Source organism: Symphalangus syndactylus, chromosome 8 (genome assembly GCF_028878055.3).
Source record: "Symphalangus syndactylus isolate Jambi chromosome 8, NHGRI_mSymSyn1-v2.1_pri, whole genome shotgun sequence".
NCBI lineage: Eukaryota > Metazoa > Chordata > Mammalia > Primates > Hylobatidae > Symphalangus > Symphalangus syndactylus.
This window is the reverse complement of record NC_072430.2, coordinates 55,497,441-55,520,934: the sequence shown is the minus strand read 5'-3', so window position 1 is coordinate 55,520,934 and position 23,494 is coordinate 55,497,441. Positions and strand designations below refer to the sequence as shown.

Genomic DNA, 23,494 nt, shown 5'->3' with positions numbered 1-23,494 from the left:
TCAGATGCTAAGCAAATTTCTTTAAAATGATTTCTACCCTCCCCCTTTCCATTATAAAACTGGATATGTTTCAGTGGACCAAATCCCAAGTAGACTGAATTTGAAATTTGTGGGCTGGGTGCAGTGGCTCATGCTTGTAATCCCAGTACTTTGGGATGCCGAGGCGGGTGGATCACCTGAGGTCAGGAGTTCGATACCAGCCTGGCCAACATGGTGAAACCCCATCTCTACTAAAAATACCAAAAACTAGCCAGGCGTGGTGGCGGGCACCTGTAATCCCAGCTACTTAGGAGGCTGAGGCAGGAGAATTGCTTGAACCCGGGAGGCAGAGGTTGCAGTGAGCCAAGATCGCCCCATTGCACTCCAGCCTGGGTGACAGAGCAAGACTCTGTTTCAAAAAAATTAAAAAAGAAATCTGTGGTGTGAATACTGGTACGTGGTGTACACAGTGAGCTCTTAATAAGTATTTGAATTAACAAATGAGACAATGATTGAATAATTGGATGAACAAAGAGAATGCAGGTTTTTAAAAGGTTTCTTTAGAAATATTGTCGGCCCGGCACGGTGGCTCCTGCCTGTAATCCCAGCACTTTGGGAGGCCGGGGCAGGCAAATCACCTGAGGTCGGGAGTTCAAGACAAGCCCGACCAACTTGGAGAAACCCCGACTCTACTAAAAATACAAAAATAAAAAAAAAAAAAAAAGTGGGTTATGGTGGCGTGGCGCATGCCTGTAATTCCAGCTACTCGGGAGGCTGAGGCAGGAGAATCGCTTGAACCTGGGAGGCAGAGGTTGCAGTGAGCCAAGATCGCACCACTGCACTCCAGCCTGACGACCGTGTGAGATGCTGTCTCAAAAAAAAAAAAAAAATTAAAAAGAATGTTTTAATTCTTTAGTTCCCTGTCTCTCTGAGATTCATTGATTGGTAAGAAGAAAGTTATAGAATCTCCTCTGACTTTTTTTGATCTAGATATTTAAATTCTATTACTTTATAGTAAGGTTCGGGCTTGATTATTTTCTTCGCTTTATAATAGAAGAGCATTGATTATTCTCTTTACTTTATAATAGAATACCATTTAAATAGGAGTTCCCTGAGCGTGTTTACAATCATTTGATTTGGCTAAACTATTTTAATGTTTAATGAAATTTAAAAATTTGGGAGGAAAAAATTTAAAAACTACACAGGTGCACAAAGAAATAAAAATCACCTGCTTTTTCACTATGTAGAGACCATTGTCTACTATTTCTCAATTCTCTGTTACATATGTATGTTAATAACTGTAGGATTAGGGAATGAGTACTGTTTTTAACCTGCTTTTAAAAAATTTACATCTACATTTTTTCCCGTCCAAATAGTGAGGAAGAGTATCAGAATTTTGTAGGATTGTGGTGATGGTTAAATTAGATAACATTAATGTTGGGTACTTAACATAATATATGGCTCTTAATACTCTCTAGATTTCAGATATAGTCTATTTTACCATTATTGCCTTTTTATCAAACCTATTCTCAAAAAAATGAGAAAAGTGCTGGGATTACAGGCATGAGCCACCATGCCCGGCCCTATGGTTCTTTCTTAATAATAAATTCGAAGAAGTAGAATTACAGGGTCAAAAAGTATCCATTTTAAAGCTTTCAATATAATTGCCTGTTTATCTTCTAGAAAGTTTGACCTAGTTGTATTTTAGAGTGTCATTTTCTTGAACTTTATCATCATTAAAGTTTTAAATTTGAAACACTGGCAATTTGATAAGTATATTGGGATTCTTTTTATTGCAAGTAGCAAAATACAACTCAATCTAGTTTAAGAGGGGAAAAGGTAGTCATTGGCTAACACAATCTAGTTTTGGTTTAAGAGACAAATCTAGAGTCTCAAATGATCTCAGAGTGTAATAATCCCTGACTTTTGTCTTGATATTACTTGGCTTGTATACCTTTGCTCTATTTGCATGCTGGCCTTATTCTGCCACTGACAGGCTGTCTGTATGGTGTGGAAGAGGATGGCTAGCATCCCCATACCTGCATCCATACAGTTTGTAAGATTAAAAAAAAATTGTAAAAAAACTCCCTTTCTCTTCTAGTGTCTATGTACCAGTTTCCTAGAAGAATGCTGGTTTGCCCTGCTTGGCCATGTGAATGGAGTTCCCTGATTACATGAGTCAAATAGGTCTTATTGTAGCATATTTGATTGTCTTCTTGTAGAATATTATCTTATTATACACAGAACTCTTGATCAGTGCTACCATTGTAATCAATGGGCCATGAGTTTTTTGTTGCAAGTCGTTTGAATTCATATTCTATAGTTTTATACCAAGCGTAGTCATTCTGCAACTGTTCTTGTCATGACTTTTGGGAAGTTGAGTATTTCTTCTATGGGTTAGGGTTTTCATCTCAAGAAAAAGATGATCCTTTTCTCTACTAAATATGTGTTAAGATCACACATTTTTCTAGATCTTTTAGCTCTACTGTGTGATCTTACACAAGTTGCTTTATTGGGATGATAAGAATAATTGCCTTATAGGATTGTTATGAGAATGAAATGATACATCAACTCATACGAAACACTCAGAACAGCTCTTGGCACAAAGTAAGGGCTTAATTAAGTAGAAACTATCCCTATATTCATAATATTATAATATTTGTTAAGTTGTTTTCAACATTGTTTGGAATCGCTCAAGCCTTCTTCGTGATAATCTGACGAAGGCTATTCACCACCAGTGAGTAAATAATAGTGGCAGAATAGTTACTGATGCTTTTCCTTTACTTTGTTTTTTTTCCATGAACATCTGGCCTTTGCAGACTAAATACTGGTTTATGTATAGACATGTTATTCTAAAATAATTTTCCATAGTGGTAATACTAAAGGAAGAAAAATGCTCTCAAAGCTATTTATTTGGGATGTTAAAGGAGAGGGAAATTAAGAAAGCCTACATTTCCATGTTCTTCGTGTCCAGAATCTCATTAAATGTCTTTTAACTTGTTAGCAGAGGAAAGTTGGATATTGCCTGCTTTTGTAGCTAACATAGTTAAAATATTTAAATGGTTATAGTGTCAAACCAGTAGTCAAAGCCTTCACTGTGAATGGATGAAGGGATATTTTCTTGAATAATTTAAGTTGACTTATTTCAGTGGTTCAAAAAATTTCTTCAACCCTTAACCATGACTCAGGCACCTAACTATTATACTATGATCTATAACAGATTATTGTGCATTCATTTATTCAACAGGTATTTGTGCAGCTAATTTATTGAGTACAGCATTGAATCGTTGATGGCTTAGGCCACAGTTGAACATTCCATTTTTGATGTTAATTCATTCATTCATAGCATATTCCATTTCTAAATTTTTAGTTCATTGCACTTTGAAGTTTGAGGTTCTTGCGAAGTACAGACTTTTGGGTTTAAGTTTTGTTATTTAATATCAACCACCACAGGAGCATTGGCCAGTCTGCTTTTAGAATTTTCATAGACATACATACACAAAACATTCTCACAAGGCAATCTACTCATTTTCTTTTCTATTCCTGTGTTTCTTAACACAGGATTAATGTTCAGATCTCTTTTGGAGCAAAATAATCCTCTGAATTTTTTAGATGTACCCAGTGACCTCAGTCTGAGTATATATACTGCATTAAAAAATGTAACCTTGTTCCTTTTAATGGTCATTTGGTAACAGTTTGATTATAAACAAATGCAGCCTCAAACACAGAAGGCTTGAAGCAAGTATACAGAACTATGGAGAGATCATTTAGATAATGTAGAATATGCCTTTTCTTTTTTTTACAATGCCACCAAAATGAAAACACGATTTTAAAAATTCTCATAGAATGTAACTTCAACACTGCTTTAACTCTATTAAACAAAGCACTGCCATGTTGTAATTCCTATTTATTACTCTCTGGAGTTGTATAAATTACCAAATCCACCTTTTGTGTGATATCCTTTTCAAATATCTGAGGGTAGCTATCATGTTTCTTCCTTCTGTTCTTAAAAAATAGTCCAAATTTCTTGAATCTTTGAATTTAAAAATTATATATTGAGCATCTGATTTGTGGAAAGGCATAGGTCATATTAAAAATGGGGCTTCATATTAAAATGGGGAAAAGGGTAGAGATTCTCAGGTGGAATCTGAGATCTGCCACACACTAATAGTGTTACCTAACCCTTTTTAAAGACAAAGAAACAGGATCAGAAGGTCACTTGGGAAAATTTATTTGGTAATATTGGATAGGATGGATTAGTATAGTTGGAAAACAGAGACTCTTGCTTTAGGAGAGCTGCTCCTTTGTCATTTCCAGAATCTTCATCATGGTCAAGGTTTAGAGCTAAATATTTAATAGAAGGAGTCTTTAGGGTATGCTTTCTATTGTATACCCTTATTTCAATACATGTGTTTTTTCCTGTTATGTAACTACTTTATTATTATTTATGCATATTCTATTATATTTAAGCAAATAATTATTTCAAGGACACATTCTTCTACATACACACAAAGTTTAGGGTCACTGACCTTCTTAGGTTCTAGTCTTAGATCTGTTACCATCTAAGAGCATATAAATAAGGGAAACAGAAAGAAAAGGATTTACAAGCTGAGAAGGATGCAGTGCAAAGAGAGAAGAGTGATAGAGTAGGTAATTTGGGGAAAGTCAGTGATACACAGCTCTTAACCATGAACAGTGATTCTGAAGGTATTAAAAGCTGACTTTTAAAAAATTGTTTCAGAGAACTGGAAAAAAATTCAGTTGCCATATTCTTCATTAGGTCATCTTTGAACTCTACTCATGCACTTACATGTTTAAGGCAAAGTTTTACTAAACACACACTTGTTCTTGCTGGCTTATCGAGTTTTACTGCTAGCTTCTTATTCTTAGCAATTGTACCTCACATTACATACTATTGTGAAACCCACTATATTCAGTGTTTTGCCTGACAAACATGGTATGTTATAGGATGTGTATTCAGTTATAGCTAAAAATAAATTCTTCTCGTTTTTCAAAATTTGCTGGCCTACCTGTTAAGCTTTTGCTTTAAGACCTGCTAATGTTTCTCAAACTTCTGTGGTTTAATCACCTGAGTGTCTAGTTGCTCTATGGATTCCCAGGGACTCATTCCCCAGAGATTCTGATTTGGTAATTTTGGGATGGAACTCCAGGATCTGTAAATTTTACAAGCACTCAGAGATGAAACATAGACTTTAAACAGCTAAGAGCGCTCATCAGGATTATGTTGATACTATTTTGTAAACAGACGTGCCAAGCCTTTAATTTGAATTTCCAGGGTTGGGATTTGGCCTTCTATATTTGGAGGAAAAAAAGTTCTATTGATGATTGTGGATATATACCACAGGTCAACCATTGAATAGTCTAGTCAGTATAGTTAGTGTATTTTATAATTACTAAGTTCTAAGTATGTGGTAGTATTAATGTCTTAGGAGGTGGATATATTTCCTGTATTTGTAAAGCATTTGGGTAGGTTTTTTAAAGAGAAAAGTATGTAACAAACTAGTTTTGAGCATTGTTCTTTTACTTCTTTGGGCATTTTTGAAGAACATGTAAGTATTTTCTTAGAGCAGAGGGGCTCAGAGTGGTCCCCAGATTATCATCATTGGTAACACCTACTAACTTGTTAGAAATGCACATTCTCAGGCGCCATTCAGACTTCGTAAATCAGAAACTCTGGAAGCAAGGCTCAGCATTCTGTGTTTTTTTTTTTTAATTATACTTTAAGTTTTAGGGTACATGTGCACAACGTGCAGGTTAGTTACATATGTATACATGTGCCATGTTGGTGTGCTGCACCCATTAACTCGTCATTTACATTAGGTATATCTCCTAATGCTATCCTACCCCTCTGCCCCCACCCCACAACAGTCCCCGGTGTGTGATGTTCCCCTTCCTGTGTCCATGTGTTCTCATTGTTCAATTCCCACCTATGAGTGAGAACATGCGGTGTTTGGTTTTTTGTCCTTGTGACAGTTTGCTGAGAATGATGGTTTCCAGCTTCATCCATGTCCCTACAAAGGACATGAACTCATCCTTTTTTATGGCTGCATAGTATTCCATGGTGTGTATGTGCCACATTTTCTTAATCCAGTCCATCATTGTTGGACATTTGGGTTGGTTCCAACTCTTTGCTATTGTGAATAGTGCCGCAATAAACATACGTGTGCATGTGTCTTCATAGCAGCATGATTTATAATCCTTTGGGTATATACCCAGTAATGGGATGGCTGGGTCAAATGGTATTTCTAGTTCTAGATCCCTGAGGAATCACCACACTGACTTCCACAATGGTTGAACTACTTTACAGTCCCACCAACAGTGTAAAAGTGTTCCTATTTCTCCACATCCTCTCCAGCACCTGTTGTTTCCTGACTTTTTAATGATCGCCATTCTAACTGGTGTGAGATGGTATCTCATTGTGGTTTTGATTTGCATTTCTCTGATGGCCAGTGATAATGAGCACTTTTTCCTGTGTTTTTTGGCTGCATAAATGTCTTCTTTTGAGAAGTGTCTGTTCATGTCCTTCGCCCACTTTTTGATGGGGTTGTTTTTTTCTTGTAAATTTGTTGGAGTTCATTGTAGATTCTGGATATTAGCCCTTTGTCAGATGAGTAGATTGCAAAAATTTTCTCCCATTCTGTAGGTTGTCTGTTCACTCTTATGGTAGTTTCTTTTGCTGTGCAGAAGCTCTTTAGTTTAATTAGATCCCATTTGTCAATTTTGGCTTTTGTTGCCATTGCTTTTGGTGTTTAGACATGAAGTCCTTGCCCATGCCTATGTCCTGAATGGTATTGCCTAGGTTTTCTTCTAGGGTTTTTATGGTTTTAGGTCTAACGTTTAAGTCTTTAATCCATCTTGAATTAATTTTAGTATAAGGTGTAAGGAAGGGATCCAGTTTCAGCTTTCTACATTTGGCTAGCCAGTTTTCCCAGCACCATTTATTAAATAGGGAATCGTTTCCCCATTTCTTGTTTTTGTCAGGTTTGTCAAAGATCAGATGGTTGTAGATATGTGGCATTATTTCTGAGGGCTCTGTTCTGTTCCATTGGTCTATATCTCTGTTTTGGTACCAGTACCATGCTGTTTTGGTTACTGTAGCCTTGTAGTATAGTTTGAAGTCAGGTAGCGTGATGCCTCCAGTTTGTTCTTTTGGCTTAGGATTGACTTGGCAAGCATTCTGTGTTTTGAGAATTCCTCCAGGGGACTGTGATGAAAACTGACGTTTGAGAACCTTCATCTTTGAGTAAAAACTTTGCATACACATTTTTGTTGTTTTATTTATCTAGCACAATACTTTTTTTTTTTTTTTTTTTTTTGAAATGGAGTCTCGCTCTTGTTGCCTAGGCTGGAGTGCAGTGGTGCAATCTCAGCTCACCACAACCTCCGTCTCCTGGGTTCAATTGATTCTCCTGCCTCAGCCTCCTGAGTAGCTGGGGTTACAGGCATGTGGCACCATGCCTGGCTAATTGTATTTTTAGTAGAGACGGGGTTTCTCCATGTTGGTCAGGCTGGTCTCGAACTCCCGACCTCAGGTGATCTACCCGCCTCAGCCTCCCAAAGTGCTGGGATTACAGGTGTGAGCCACTGCACCCGCCACAATACCTTATATATAATCAGGGCTCAAAGATTTGTTGAGAGGCTCAACACCAATTCTGGACCAGGAAAGATTTTATTTATATCACTAGTCAGGAATAATCTAAAAACAAAAAGCACGTTCTTCTTACAAATAATATTTCAATACACGTTAATGTAAACACATGGAAAAGTATTAGCTACTTAATAAATTAACATGTAAATGAAAAATTTACACATTATGGCTATTTCAGATGTGATACAGATTTCATTTTCAGAATGAAGCCTCCAAATTAAAACAGTGATTCTTTTCCCCCTGTTTATTTTACTGCATTAGAAAATCACATTTAAAATAAGCATTTTGGTGAGGTTATTGGAAGGCGAATAAATCCATCTTTTCTTTAATTATGGATATTTAAAAGAGATGTTGTCGTGCCATTCAGATAATGATGATCTAAACCAAGAAATTTAGTTGCTTTCAAAAATAAAATAAGTATATTCATTCTGAACATTTTTCTTTAGAAACAAACCGTTTCATCTGTTTTTTTTTTGAATTTCAAATTAATTATACAGAATTTTCAAAATTTGAAAATTAGGTTAACATGAGAAACTGAAGATACTGAATTATATTGCCTGTTCAGTCTATACTTTTCTTTAGGATATACAGTAGGAAGGAAATATGATAGTTCAAGTTAGATTACTACTTCTTTCAGAGTTTTTTGACAAATACAGGTACATTGATAGTGTCAGTTCATGGTGAATTTTTGTTAAAATAAATTACAAAAAATTTGTGATCCTGACATCTTGAAACTAGTTAATATTTGTAAACTTTGCTAACACTGTATATCACTGTATTCTGGTTTTATCTGTGCATCTATGAGTTATATGTGTGTATAGCTACATATGTTTATATTTATACACATACATTACACACAGGAGTGGAATCATACTCAATTTTTTTGTATAGCCTGCTCTTTTCATATAATACTATATTGTAGCATCTAGTATAAGCAAAGATTAATTTTTGTAGACTTTGCTTTTATCCTGAAATTTTATGGTAGCTGGTTTAATGGAAAGACAATTTCTGTGACGTGTTTTGTCAGTTAGGGATTGACCCTGGTAAAATATTGCTGGATAACAACAAGCAATGTAAAAATACATTTGTTCCATAAGATAACCTCCGTGAAGGTAGGGGCTTGGTCTGTTTTGTTTATTGCACCATGTCCTGTTCTGGGAACAGTGTTAGACTCATAGAAGGTGATCAAGAAATATTTGTTGAATACATCAATAACATTCTCTAACATGTGGGTATCCTAAAGGTTTATTTTTAAAGTTTATTGATTAGAATTCAGAAGACATTTTCCCAGATAAAATAATAGATTGCTAGCTGTCTTGAAAATGTAATTTATATTTAATTTGAAATGTCAAGTTTTTGCTATTTTTTCCATTAAGTAGAGATAGGGTTTTTAAAAGTTACATGTGATGTTTTAAGTATTCTGGTTTTGCAACAATTACTAGATAGAAAATGTAACAACAGATCCTATTAATAATACTTCCAATAATACATATAAAATACTTGTCTAAAAGTAACCCTCCTTAAACAAAGCTGGCCAGGCGCAGTGGCTCACGCCTGTAATCCTAGCACTTTGGGAGGCGGAGGCAGGCGGATCATGAGGTCAGGAGTTCAAGACCAGCTGGCCAACATAGTGAAACCCCATCTCTAGTAAAAATACAAAAATTTAGCACAGTGTGGTGGCAGGCGCCTGTAATCCCAGCTACTCAGGAAAATCGCTTGAACCTGGGAGGCAGAGGTTGCAGTGAGCGGAGATTGCGCCACTGCACTTCAGCCTTGGGTGACAGTGCGAGACTCTGTCTCAAAAAAAAAAAAAAAAAAAAGCAATAGGATTAGGTATCAACTTAATGAAAACTTCATGACAGCACTTTCTTGAAACAGACTGTGGAAACCAAAGTTAGTAAACTCCTATTTCTGCCTGGGTTCGGAAAACATAAAGATGATAAAGATGTTTAAGTATTCCTTTTTTTTTTTTTTTTTTTTTTTTGAGACAGTGTCTTGCTCTGTCTGGAGTGCAGTGGCACTATCACAGCTCACTGCAGCCTTGAACTCCTGGGCTCAAATAATCCTCCTGCCTCAGCCTCCTGAGTAGCTGGAACTACAGGAGTGCATCATTACACCCGGCTAATAATTTAATTGGTTAAGAACATTAACTGTAACTCATACATTTTCCTGACCACATTAGCTTAGGACAAAACAGTAAAAGACATGAGTGTAGATGAAAGCGATAAGGGAACTAATCTTAAACACTGAACCTCTTTTCAGCAAATGGGCTTTCTAGTTTCTCAGCTCTCTCTTTACACCTCTAAGTCTCTTTCCTGGCAAGATCACTTATTTGCCTTGGTTTATGGTGATATTCTTCATTGTTATACTGGTGGGTGATTGTTTTAATTGATAGCTGTTTTTTTCTACTTCAGGAAGATGACACTGCTGGCTCTGATGTTTACCTTGTGGCTAATGCCTATGTTTGCCTATGTTCACATTTATTCCACAATTCATTTGTTAACATTTACTAAGCTGCTTTTCTGTGCCAGGAACTTCGCTAGATTAATAAATGGTTGTTTTTGTACACAGAATTAGCTGTCATAATCAAGTTACTGTAGCATTTATTCTTGCAAAAAATATATATTTATATTTCAACTAGTGATTGAATCTCAACTTACTAATTCATACATTCAGCCAGCACATAATTGAATACTTCTTATGTGTCGGAAATTGTTCTAGGTGCTTGGGATGTTCCTTGAACAAAATAGACAAAAGTCTCCGCCTCTATGGAACTTACTTTCCAGTGTAGGTGTGGATTGGTGGGATAGAAAATAAAATAATCAAGTAAGATATGTACTTAGGCTTTCATAAAAATAGAGCAGGGCAAGAGGACCAAGATGGAGGCAGTGATCAGGGAATCTCAGTGAGGGTGAGACTGGGACAAAGACTTGAAAAAGATGGAGAAGCAGGCCTCGTAGGTATTTAGGGTAGCAGTAGTCCAAGCAAGGGAAACGACTAGTGCAAAGGCCCTAGGAGGCAGTGTGTTTGAAGTGTTTTAAGAACAGTAAGCAGGCTAGTATGGTTAGAACAGAATGAGCAAAGGGGGCAAAGTGGTAGAAGATGAGATCAAAGAGGTAATGAGGCTATTGTGGAGGCCCATATGGACTATTGGAAGGGCTTTGGCTTTTACTCTAAATGAGGCAAAAACCATTTTAAGCAGAGAGGAGTGATATGACTTGATTTCTTGTTAAAAGGATTATTCTAGTTGCTGTTACAGAAAAAGATTACAGGGGTGCAAAGAAACAGGGAGACAAAAGAATATAAGATTTTCACTGTAACTTATATCTAGTATGCTTGCTTATACTTGAAAATGCATATCCAGATAATTGTAGTAAATTCAAATCGTATGTTTATTTAATAGTACTAACATTGATATGCTGGTTAATTATGATTAGGAGCACTAATAAAGCACACATCAGGGATTTCCAAAAAGAATGTTGAAAGGGCAGTTAGCTTTTCCTGTGCCAGAAATCAAAGTCATAGCAGATTTGGGCCAAATATGTCAAAGTCAAACTTATGCACATCACTACTGAGAAGACAAAGATGAATGTGTGACAGTTTCCTGCCCCCAAGAATCTTTAAGCATTGTAAAGGAAGATTAATGTAGCCAAATAACTAGAGTGATCAGTTCTACCAGAGAGGACCAGTTTTGGAAGCCAGAGGGGGGAAAAAAAAAAAATGATGTTTGAATTAAATCTTTACAAGTTTCTCTCATAAATTTACCACACCACATATTGGGAATGGTACCCCAGGCAGAAGGAGTAGAGTAAGCAAGCCAGAAAGGAAATACTATGGTGCTTTTGAGTAACTGCAGTGTGGCTGAAGAATGTGGAAAATGATGAGGATAAAGAGGTGGACAGGGAACTAGGTAAGGGAGGGCTTCCTTTTAAATAATTAGACTTTGTCTTGTGTACATTTAATGGGATTTTAATCAGGCCATAATACCAAATTTCTTTACTTCGGAAAGATCTTTGTGGTGATGGTTTCAGAAAGAAATTAAAGCAGAGTAACAGTAGCAATAATGATCAGCTAGTGGTTCCCAAACTTACGTATGTTATGCATCTTGGGAGTTTTTAAACACTCAGATTTTGGGATCCTGACTTAGATCTACTGAATCGGAATTTACAGATTCAAATTCCCAGTGAGCCCTAGGAATTCGAAATGTTGAATGTCCTTCACGATGCAGCTAGACAAGCATTTGGGAATAAAGCATTAGGTGACAATTTCAGTAGACTAAGGAGTGAGAGGCCATTTAAGCTCAAAGGCTGTTCTACTTCTCGCTATATTTCTAGTACCTGGCACAGTGCATGGCACTTGATAGATGCATCCTTTCTCCCATACCTTGCCCTACACATCTCTTCATCTGTATCCTTAGTAATATCCTCTATAATAAACTGGTAAACATGTTTCCCTGAGTTATGTGAGCTGCTCCAGCAAAGATGAGTTTGTGAGAATCCCAACTTTTGAAGCCTGTCAGTCAGAAGTTCCTGAGGCCCGGACTTGCAACTGGTGTTGAGAGGGCAGTCTTGGGGACTGAGCCCTCAACCTGACACTGTCTCCAGGTAGATAGTGTTAGAATTGAATTGAAGGACACGCAGTTGGTGTCCACTGCAGAACTGATTGCTCACCCGGTGGTGGAGAGGAACCCCCCCCCGCCCCGATATGGTTACAGAAGTTGTCTTCTGTGTTGTTGATTGCTGGTATGGGGGCAGAGGGGGGAAAAAAGCTGTTGGAGAGTTTTTTCCAAAACAATAGGGAGATTATTTAGATTTATAAAAATAGAATCAAAGTAGATTAACTGAGCACATTGTGAAATACGGAGTAGAGCTGTGTGTAAGGAGTATTACCTTAATGTCAAGCTGACACCAAATTGAATGTTTGCTGGAACGTTCAAAAATCTAAGCTTCCCAAGTCTGTGAAAACACTCAGGTTAGTAAACAGTCTCATGCAAACAGCAATACAATGCTCAAAGCCATTTAAGGAAAAAGAACAGTAACTGAATTCTGTTATGGAAATGTGAGATATTGTTTTACTAAGTACTGATGGTGTTATACTTTTTGTTTATTTGTTTGGTGGTATTTCAGTTCCTAAAATTCCTTCAAATGTGCTGCAAAATACAAACCAAGAACTTAGTGGATTTTCCCTTTGTTTTCCTGTGGGAAATGATGGAATTAAAAACCTTGAGGATTAGACCTTGAGAGTTACCTTCTAGTGTTTATGCCACCATCATACAAAATTCTGGAAGACAAAACCCTTCCCACTTAAAACCCAGTTAGTTTCAGAAAATCACCTCATGTGAGGAGACTGCATCATTATAGTATGTGTGTTAGCTTTAGGTATAGATCTAAAATGTTTTTAATATTTAAAAAACTTCAGCCTTTCTTCATTAATTTGGCCTAATACAAGTTAGAACTTTAAAAATGAGTACAAACAACAAGGAAGGGCCAGGCGCAGTGGCTCACGCCTGTAATCCAAAGAATTTGGGAGGCCGAGGTGGGCAGATCACCTGAGGTCAGGAGTTCCAGACCAGCCTGGCCAACATGGAGAAACCCCATCTCTACTAAAAATACAAAAATTAGCCAGGCGTGGTGGCACATGCCTGTAATTCCAGCTACTCGGGAGGCTGAGGCAGGAGAATTGCTTGAACCCAGGAGGCAGAGGTTGCAGTGAGCCGAGATCGCACCATTGCACTCCAGTCTGGCCAACAAGGGTGAAACTCCGTCTCAGGAAAAAACAACGACAACAACAAAAAACAATAAAGTTTCTGTGACTGCCAGACAAATGTTGAGCAAGTAAAACACCAACAATGTTGAACTTAGATATTGAAATAGCTGCTCTGTACAAATAAAGTCTACTGGGAGTATAAACTGAATTACCGTCTTTTGACGCTTTCGCGATAATGATTGGCATTACTGGAAGGGATTACCTTGCTTTGAAGAGCTGCTGGACAGTAGAGCAGAGAGCATCTATCACCACTGTAGGTGCCTTTCAGTTAGGATTTTGGATTTATAAGCAACTCCAAGAAAGAGCCTGGTTCTGAGTCTCTCTGAATAGCTTAGGTCAAGTCCTAAATTCTGAAGCCAACCCCTGTAATTCCTTCTTTATGTCTTTGGCATGTGAAGTAGGCAAATTTCGAACTTTATAATAATAGCCTAGACTTACAAATACTTGCCTTGGTAATTAGGATGAGTTTTTGAGAGACAGCATAGTCTAGTGTTAATTGCATGGACACCAGACTGCTTGAGTGGAATACAGGTTCTACCATTTATTATCGGAGTAATGTTGGGTAAGCTATTTAGCCAGGGTCCTTATCTGTAACATGGTGATAATAATAAAGATTAAATAATAGGTGAAAAATGTTTAGAATACCACTGTGTACATAGTAAGCACCAGGCATAGGTGTTTGGATTTTAAAATACGGGCAAAGGCCAGGTTGGGTGGCTCACACCTATAATCCTAGCACTTTGGGAGGCCAAGGCAGAAGGATCGCTTTAGCCAAGGAGTTCAGGACCAGTCAAGGCAACATAGATCCCGTCTCTGCAAAAAATTTAACAGAATTAGTTGGGCATGGTAGCGTGTGCCTGTAGCTACTTGGGAGGCTGAGGTAGAGAGGGGGAGGATCACTTGAGCCCACAATTTCAAGGCTGCAGTGAGCTTATGATCATGCCACTGTACTCCAGCCTGGGTGACAGAGCAAGACTCTGTCTCTAAAATAAAATAACAATAAAACTGCAGGCAAAAATGCCAACTGAAGAGTGAATGTGAACTTTTCTTTGCATTTTTTTTGGGCCTGAGACTTTAAGAAGTGCAGGGCAGTTAAAACAATGAGATATAATTCTCACCTATCAGCTCAGCAGAAATTAATAAGATTAAAAAGATGCATAATATATAATATTGCAGAGTGCATGGGGGAATTGATATACACATTCATGAACTGGCAGAGACAAAAATGGGCACAGAACCATTTGGAAAGCTATTATGTATTTTAAAAAATTTCAGTAGCACATTTTTTATATCATGAAATTTCACTTCAGAATGTCAGTCCTGTAGAAATACTGACACAAGTGCAAAAACAACAAAAACCAACTTGTACCTTCAAGGCCAGAAAGAGTTATTTTCCCAAATAATATAATTGAGGTACATTAACTTTATTAGAAATAAATCTGATAATTTAACATTTTAAAAAGTTATGGTTTAACTTCAGTTCTTGAAGTCACATATTTTTACAATTAGGAATGCTAACAGGCTTTTTGTGCAATACGAAAAGATGACTTTAAATGCCTACAATTATTTTGTGTTCTTTTATTTTTTTTTAATTTTTACTGACCTACTACAAAGCACCAAATATGTTATGTTCTTAATCTGAAGAATAATAGACATTCTGTATAAAACAACTCTTGCTTATTCATGAACTTTGTACACAAGAAGCTTAATAAGACGGGCTCAAAATTATTTTTCTAAATATATTTCCTATACAAAATAATTTCAAGATACAATTGTTACTTTTGTGTCTAATACTGTATGTTAAATAATAAAATAGTAAGCATGTAAAAATTACAATACCACAAAGATTGAGCTATTTTGCCAGTAGTATACTCCAACTTTAGTTCTAGAACAGTCATAGAAATGGGTAAATAAAGTATTTTGACTCTACTCTTAACTGAAATATAGTACCTTATGCAGTAGCAGAACATAGCAGCAGCAGAACTTCACTTGACCTGTACTTAAAAACAAAATAGATGCAATTTATAAAATTTAGAGAAATATAGTGACCTTATTTGCATGCGGAAAATGTACTTACTTCTTTCTGATCTACACATCTTCTGTTGTGCAATGTAAGCAGTAAAACAAATAGTACAGGATTCACCTCTGTGGGACCTAGACCCCCTGGTCTAACATAAATAATTCTTGGTCAGTACTGTAATTCTGTGGTCTAAAACTGATAAAATTAGCTTTCCTGTGACTAGACAAGAAGCCGAGCAGTTAAGATGCTGAAACTCATAAGAACTTCCGAAGCTTTAGCTTTAAGCTTTAAGCTTACTTAGAAATGTTATAAGACCTCCAGTAGTCACATATGAAGAATATCATAAAAATTTCTCCATTAAATCTTTATTATAGATCTCTTGATTGGTTTATGTCTAGACTCATTGTGTGATAAAGGACATAATCATTTTTATCATCTTCTTCATCTAATACAGGTTTGTCAACTCTATATTAGTTGTTTTCTTGAAGGCTGGTTTTCTTCCAAAATTCAGTCTTATTTTCAGTCTACACTAGCTTTTAAATATACTGGCCTTTAGATGCTTTATCTAACCTCACATTTCTAATGGATTTGTCTTAGACGCTTATTGCCACTCCTTGGATAGTCATTGCTATCTTTGAAGTTCTGGTCAATACGTGTATTTCAGAGGAACTGGAGACATTCCCTCACCGTAGTTAGCTTGATTGGATACCCTTTAAAAGCATATACTCGAGCCTGTAATCCCAGCACTTTGGGAGGCCGAGGCAGGTGGATCACTTGAGGTCTGGAGTTCGAGACAAGCCTGGCCAACATGGTGAAACCTGTCTGTACTAAAAATACAAAAATTAGCCTGGCATGGTACCACATGCCTGTAATCCCAGCTACTCAGGAGGCTGAGGCAGGAGAATTGCTTGAACCTGGGAAGTGGAGGTTGCAGTGAACCGAGATCTTGCCATTGCACTCCAGCCTGGGTGACAAGAGCAGAACTCCATTTACAAAAAAAAAAAAGCATATATAGCACGTATTATAAGGTTTTCAATTTTTTCACCAAGTGTTTCATTTGGGTAGTCATTTATTGGTAGTTTACATCAGTTGAGGGTTCAGAAAAAATATAGTAAGTTGCTTATAAAATTTTGAACACTTTGGCCAGGCACAATGGCTCAAGCCTGTAATTTGAGCCTTTTATGAGGCTGAGGCAGGAGAATTGCTTGAGCTTAGGAGTTCAAGACCAGCCTAGGTAACAAAGAACACCTGGACTGATTGTGACATTTGAACTAATATTCAGGTTTAACGAGATAATTGACCATCACTCTATTTTGGAGGCTTTATTTGAACCAGACAGTAATCTATTTCCCACAGCTATCACTGCCTCTCACCTACAACTTAAGGAGGTTGGGGAGGAAGTGAGGGATTTTCTGTTAGGGCCAATAGGGAGCTGCTAGTTAACCCCCATCCTGGGAATGGTGTATGGAACTCCAGTGTATGCTGGAGTTATTATCATCATACTTTTTTTTTATTTTACTCTTCTGCTTATACAGATCAAGTCATACATTTTATTTTTAAGTTTAAATTGAAAACATTTACAGAGAACAATGCAGTGAAATAAAAAATAAAATTACAGACTGCTGGCATTTGCATTTTCATGTAGCCTCAGTGACTAATTTTTTTTATTGTACAGCTTTGAGAAAATCCTAGTTAATATAACTATAGTTCATATAGATTCATATAACTAGTTTTAAGTGATAATAGTTTCTTCCTTTTTTCCTCCACCATCCATCTAACCAGGTGAAGATAATAGTTTTTAATAGCTCACCTTAAATTTCAAGGTACTCAAGTTAAATTGATCTAGATGCTTGAGTTGAAATTTTTGTATCAAAGTTCAATAACATGCTTACATTCCTTATTAAAGTATAAAAGTCCTATAAGCACACAAACTTGAGTAAGTGCTAAAACTAGTATCACTATTGTCACAATACAACATGTTATATTTTAACAAGAGCATTTGCTGAGAACTGTGCTTGTTACTCCAGAATGTTGCTTCTATAGTTGTACCTTTCAACTTTGCAGATCATTTGGAAAGAGGAGAGATTTGAGGTGGAGACAATTCGGTACTTCATTCACAGGATGTAAGGAGGATTAAGTAAAATAATGCTGGCTAAAAGTCCTTATTTAGCATACTGCCCAATGCTCACTAAATCATAATAGCTGTTTTTAACATTTGGTGAAGAACCTATTTAACAGGAGTGAGTTGAGGGGCATAGGAGATCATGTGAGTGTTTAAAGTAGAAGCAGCATTCCCCATTAAGAAGAGAAATACTGTGGAAGAGCAAAGACTTTAGAGTAAAAAAACACCTGGATTCAAATCCTATTTGCTACATAATGGCTACTTTTAACCTATTGAACGCCAGTTCCCTCATTTGTAAAATAGGGATAATATTTAACCTATTTACAGGTTGTTGTGAGAGAACTAGGCACCTAGTACAGGGTAATGTTGGCACATGGTAACCATTAATAAACTGTTGCTATTCAACAAGCTATTAGATGTCACTAGGCAGTTAAGCAAAGGAAGACAGCTTCGCTTGGTGTGACAATGAAAATCTTTCTGACTTCCTTCTTGGAAGAGTTCCCCGAAGGTATGTCATTGTATTGACACCTTTATCTTTGCTAACCTCTCCCTTTAAATTCTGGATATTGTGTGTGCCACAGCTTTTCTTCTTCCATATTCCTGCATTTATTTGGCACCTGTTGTGCCAGTAATAGATAAGGGGCTGCTAAGGGAGGAGGCAACCTGCACTGGCTTATAGCTGCTAATATCAGTTCCTATAGCTTATCGTCAGTGTTGTTCATGTGGTAAAAGGGTGAGAAAGTACTGAAGTCTAAAGAAACTTGAGTAGAAATCAGTTTGTAGCTATTACCGTTCTACCTGCTAACAACTCCTGTTTTCAAGTTATTATGTACAACTTTAGGTAGTTTCTCTAGCCTTAATCATGGTTTCTCTGTGTTGAGACTACTTTTGAATTCTATGAAGTACAGCCTTAGATGTACAGGCTACTTTAAGTTTTTGCCTAAAATAAAAATATTCTCTCCAATTACACATGCTGGGGAGGAAACACCTGCTTCCGACAGGTTTAAAGCTTGGTTTTGGCCTTTTTGTGAGAGTTCCTTATGTGTGCAGTAATCCAAAATTTGTATAGTTGTCCTTTATAAAAGTACATTAATCTAGTAGACAAATCTCCATGTAACTTAATTGCATGGCATCTTCTAATCCTTCTATGATAAGCAGAAATGTAAAGTTTTATTCAAGTTAAGGCAAACTAACTTGTATACACTTTCCATCTCGTGTTTTTGTTGTTGTTGTTGTTAAGTAGGATAAGTTCTGAACGTCGAAAAGAAAAGTCTCGAGATGCAGCCAGATCTCGGCGAAGTAAAGAATCTGAAGTCTTTTATGAGCTTGCTCATCAGTTGCCACTTCCACATAATGTGAGTTCGCATCTTGATAAGGCCTCTGTTATGAGGCTTACCATCAGCTATTTGCGTGTGAGGAAACTTCTGGATGCTGGTGAGTTATTTTACAAGGGTATAAATAGGCCTGAAAATTAGAAGTTAGAAGTAAATAGAAATTATTTTTAGAAGGTGGTCGCAATGTTTTGATTTTGTATACCTCTTTATATTGTGATATGTACATGTTTAAAATTTTTTCTGTAATTCTGTATTTTTATCAAGCTTCATTTTTTTCTCATCAGTTATTCTTTGAAATAATAATTCTTTATGTATTGTAATTTGTTTTGCTTTATTCTCCTAAACATACCGTCAATGCTTTTCTAATATAACATCCTCATCCTTTTTATTACCTGCTTTTAAAGCTTTAGTCAGGAATAAGATACTGGCTTTTTTTTCCCCCCCTTTTTCTCCAGTTCCATCTACCTTTCTTCCTTTAAAAAACATGACTCAGGCCAGGCGCAGTGGCTCATGCCTGTAATCCCAGAACTTTAGGAGGCCGAGGCAGGTGGATCATGAGGTCAGGAGTTCAAGACCAGCCTGGCCAAGATAGTGAAACCCCGTATATACCAAAAATACAAAAAATTAGATGGGCACGCTGGCAGGTGCCTATAATCTCAGCTACTAGGGAGGCTGAGGCAGGAGAATCGCTTGAACTCGGAGGGCAGAGCTTGCAGTAAGCTGAGATCGTGCCACTGCACTCCAGCCTGGGCAACAGAGTGAGACTCCGTCTCAAAAATAATAAAATAAATAAATAAATAAATAACATGACTCTTCTTTCTTCTTCTATGGTTTGCTTTGCTGCATTACTTTAAATAATCATGAAAAGCAGCTGGCACATCTAATTATAGTCTTTCTAGCTTCTGGCCTTCACTTTTCTGTGTTAAAATGGCTGTATATATTAAATAAAGTTATCTGCGAGAAAACTTTATAAAAACATCTAAATATTGTATCATTTAAATACAACTTTTTAACTAATTATTTTCCTCTTCTTGTGCCCTTTTTAGGTGATTTGGATATTGAAGATGAAATGAAAGCACAGATGAATTGCTTTTATTTGAAAGCCTTGGATGGTTTTGTTATGGTTCTCACAGATGATGGTGACATGATTTACATTTCTGATAATGTGAACAAATACATGGGATTAACTCAGGTAAAATGCACACATATTAAGAGCCCTTCTATATGTTTTTACGATTTTATGTTATAGCCCTAATTTTTAAAAATGTGTTTACAGTTTGAACTAACTGGACACAGTGTGTTTGATTTTACTCATCCATGTGACCATGAGGAAATGAGAGAAATGCTTACACACAGAAATGGTAAGAAAAGTCTGTTGTTTGATTTAATGTGACAGGTGGTTTTACATAATCAGATACTATTGCTAATTGTTAAACTTTGCTATTGTACTTACCCAAGGCAAAATGTTATTTCATGTTTAATAAAATGTTAAGTCTGTTCTTCATTAAAACTATTATTCTAGTTTTTAGGAATTTCATTTTGAAAGCCCACCTAATTGCATAAATAATTGTGCGTGTGTGAGAAATAAAATGGAAAAGTAAATTAAAATCATGACCAAGAGAGTTATAAATAACCTTTTTTTTTTTTTTTTTTTTTTTTTTTAGGATGGGGTCTCGCTCTGTTGCCCATGCTGGAGTGCAGTGGCACAATCAGCTCACTGCAGCCTTGACCGCTGGGACTCAAGCGATCCTCCCACTTCAGTCTCCCAAGTTAGCTGGGACCACAGACACATGCTACCATGCCCAGCTAATTTTTTTAAAATTACTTGTAGAGACAAAGTCTCACTATGCTGCTCAGGCTGGTCTTGAAATACTGGGCTTAAGCCATCCTCTTACCTCGGCCACCCAAAGTGTTGGGATTGCAGGCATGAGCCACCACGCCCAGGCTATCTTTTTTTTCTTTTCTTTTTAAATTGAGATGGGGGTTCTTGCTGTATTGCCCAGGCTGATCTTGAACTCCTGGACTCAAGTGATCCTCCCGGCTCAGCCTCCCAAAGTGCTAGGATTATAGGCATGAGCCACCACACCTGGTGGAGTTAAAAATTAAAATACACCATTAAGGCAAGGAGAAATTATAATACAAATGGCAGATAATAGGACTTTAGGCAGCCATTGAAGCTGAGGTGCCAGTTTGAGTCTAAGGCCCAATAAAAAAAGTTCACCAGAATTTTAAGACAAGCAACTGCTTATTTGACTTTTTCAGATGTTCTCAATAATTCGAGACCGTGTAGTTAGATTATAAAGTATTACATTGTGGATGCCCACATATTAACAAAAACAGACAGACCTCTAATTCTTAGGAATGAATTGTTAAAAATCAAGTGTTCTGAGATTTTTGGAAAGTACCTCTCGAATTAAAAAATTAAAGTCTTTCTACATTTGTGTCTTGTTAAACAGTGTATACTGATCATAATTATTAAAAAAAATCATGTGTTCTAAGATTTTTGGAAAGTACCTCTTGAATTACAAAAACAATTCAAGAAAGTCTTTCCACATTTGTGCCTTCTTAAGCAGTGTATACTGATCATAGTTGAACTTTTCTTCATGATGGAAAGTTACCACAAGGAAAATTTCTTATGTTCTGCTGTTCTTTGTTGCTCTCCAATTGAAGTGCATACGTTTGTTTGCTTCTATATTATACTACCTAAAATTTACTTTTTGTATAATTTTTGAGGTTTTGTTTTTCATCTCATTTATTATAATAGCTAACCTCCATTGAGAGAATGCTCTGTGCCAGGACACTGTTCTTCCTATTTTATATGCTTTTAACTCCTTTATTCCTCACAACAACCCTGTGAAGTTAACTGTTAGACAATTTCTATTTTATTAGGAAACTGAGGCACAGAGTTACTAAGTAACTTTCCCAACATTATTTGGTTAGTAAATCGCAGGGCTTGGGGTGAACTTGAGTAGACTGGCTTCAGAGTCCATGCTCATTAGTCCTTTGGAGCACTTTTCATATTCTTGAATTCTCACATTCTGTCTTTTTTCATGCTGTCAGCAGGACCTGACTCCTGTTTTTAAATTTCATATTGTGTTTTTACTGTTAATTTGGAAAACAAATGCATACTTTTTAGAATTCTGTATAAAGGAGGAGTAAATACGCTGTGAGCAAGGACCTAAGTGGGTTGTCAATGAGTTTAATATATGAGTTCTAATGTGCAGAGTTGAGGTTTATATTGACTGCTCAGTGCTTTCCTGGGGCTGGACTATAAATGGATGGATATTAGGAAGTCTTGTTCTGATTTGGTAATGATGTTAATGCATTATTCTAAATCAGACAGTCTTAATATAGTTTAAATGTATGTTTCGAACCAAATGTTCTTTTTTAAAGCACACAAACATTTTGAAATCATTCCTAATGTGGTTAATGAATTATTGATGTTCCATTGGGAAACTAAAATGCAGATTTTTCTCTTTTGGAAATCAGGGACTGTTACAAAGCATCACATTTTAGTGATACACTGAGAGCCAGTGGTGTGTTTATACAAATAGTCCTAGTTTCCATATAAATTCTAGAAAAATGCTTTAGAATTTATAAATTATAAAAAATATGATTTATTTTAGAGAGTTTAAAATCTAGGTTTTTTTAATGGTTTGTTGTTTTTTGTTTTTTTTTTTTCCTCATTAGGAAAACACTAGTACTTTTCAGTTACCTTGATTTTTAAATTAATCTGCAGGTCCCCATTCAAAGGCCTTGGGTTCCTTTCAAAGGTCAGTATAATTCAAGCTTAGATTATGAAGGACTGAGCATACCCAAAGGATTTTGCATGTGGATCTTTACTGCCACTACCACAACCATCACCACCTACACACACACACACACAACACACACACATTCTCTCTCTCTCTCTCTCTCTCCCTCCTTCCCGCACTCCCTCCCTTCCTCCCCCCTTTGCTCTCATGGCATCTTTTAAAAATATACTCTTGAATCCTTCCAGGGAGGGCAAATTCACTTCTTATCTAAGTAAACCCAAATGGCATGCATCAGCACCAGGACTGCCCATCTTTCCTAGTTCCATTATTCATAGAGTATAGGCTAGAATTCATCTTGTTCCTCAAGAGTCCAGCATTTTTAGCTAACCATGCCTACATTTAAACTTACTCTCACTTCTTTTCTACTTGACAGTGTTCTTTCAATATACTAGCATTATAGTTTCCAGACTTGATTTCTCTCCTGTCTTATTTCCATCAGTTTTCAAGTCTATTAAGATTCTACCTCTTATTTGTCTTTTGCCACCATTCTTTTCACTCATACTACTGCTACTGGCTCAGCCCTCTCATTACAGTCACCTAATTCTAACATATTGCTTCTAAGTTAATTTTTCTTAAGTTACTGATTGTGCTTTTTTAAAGCCCCTTGTTGAATATTTAGGCAGGACTCCATGTGGATATCCACAGCCCTCCGTAGTACAGCCCTAACTTTCCCTTCTAGCTTTGCCTTACTACTCTTCTACATGTACTTTATGTTGTGGACAAATTACTATATGCTGTTTTTCAAACATGTCCTATTTTTCCTACCTCTGTGCTTTTCATTCTCTTCCT

At 36.6% G+C, this 23,494-nt stretch overlaps 1 protein-coding gene across 5 annotated transcripts in view; it reads left to right on the top strand.

Annotated features, from left to right (window-relative positions):
- The window catches only part of HIF1A (hypoxia inducible factor 1 subunit alpha), a 53,357-nt gene that overhangs the window by 6,593 nt on the left and 23,270 nt on the right, over positions 1-23,494 (top strand). For 3 of the 5 annotated variants that reach the window (XM_055289160.2, XM_055289162.2, XM_055289159.2), the window contains exons 2-4: positions 18,797-18,990; positions 19,937-20,082; positions 20,167-20,251. In XM_055289160.2, coding sequence (XP_055145135.1) covers positions 18,797-18,990; positions 19,937-20,082; positions 20,167-20,251 — 425 coding nt within the window. The remainder of the gene's footprint in view (positions 1-18,796; positions 18,991-19,936; positions 20,083-20,166; positions 20,252-23,494) is intronic. The other 2 variants (XM_055289161.2, XM_055289163.2) reach the window with 1 other exon arrangement.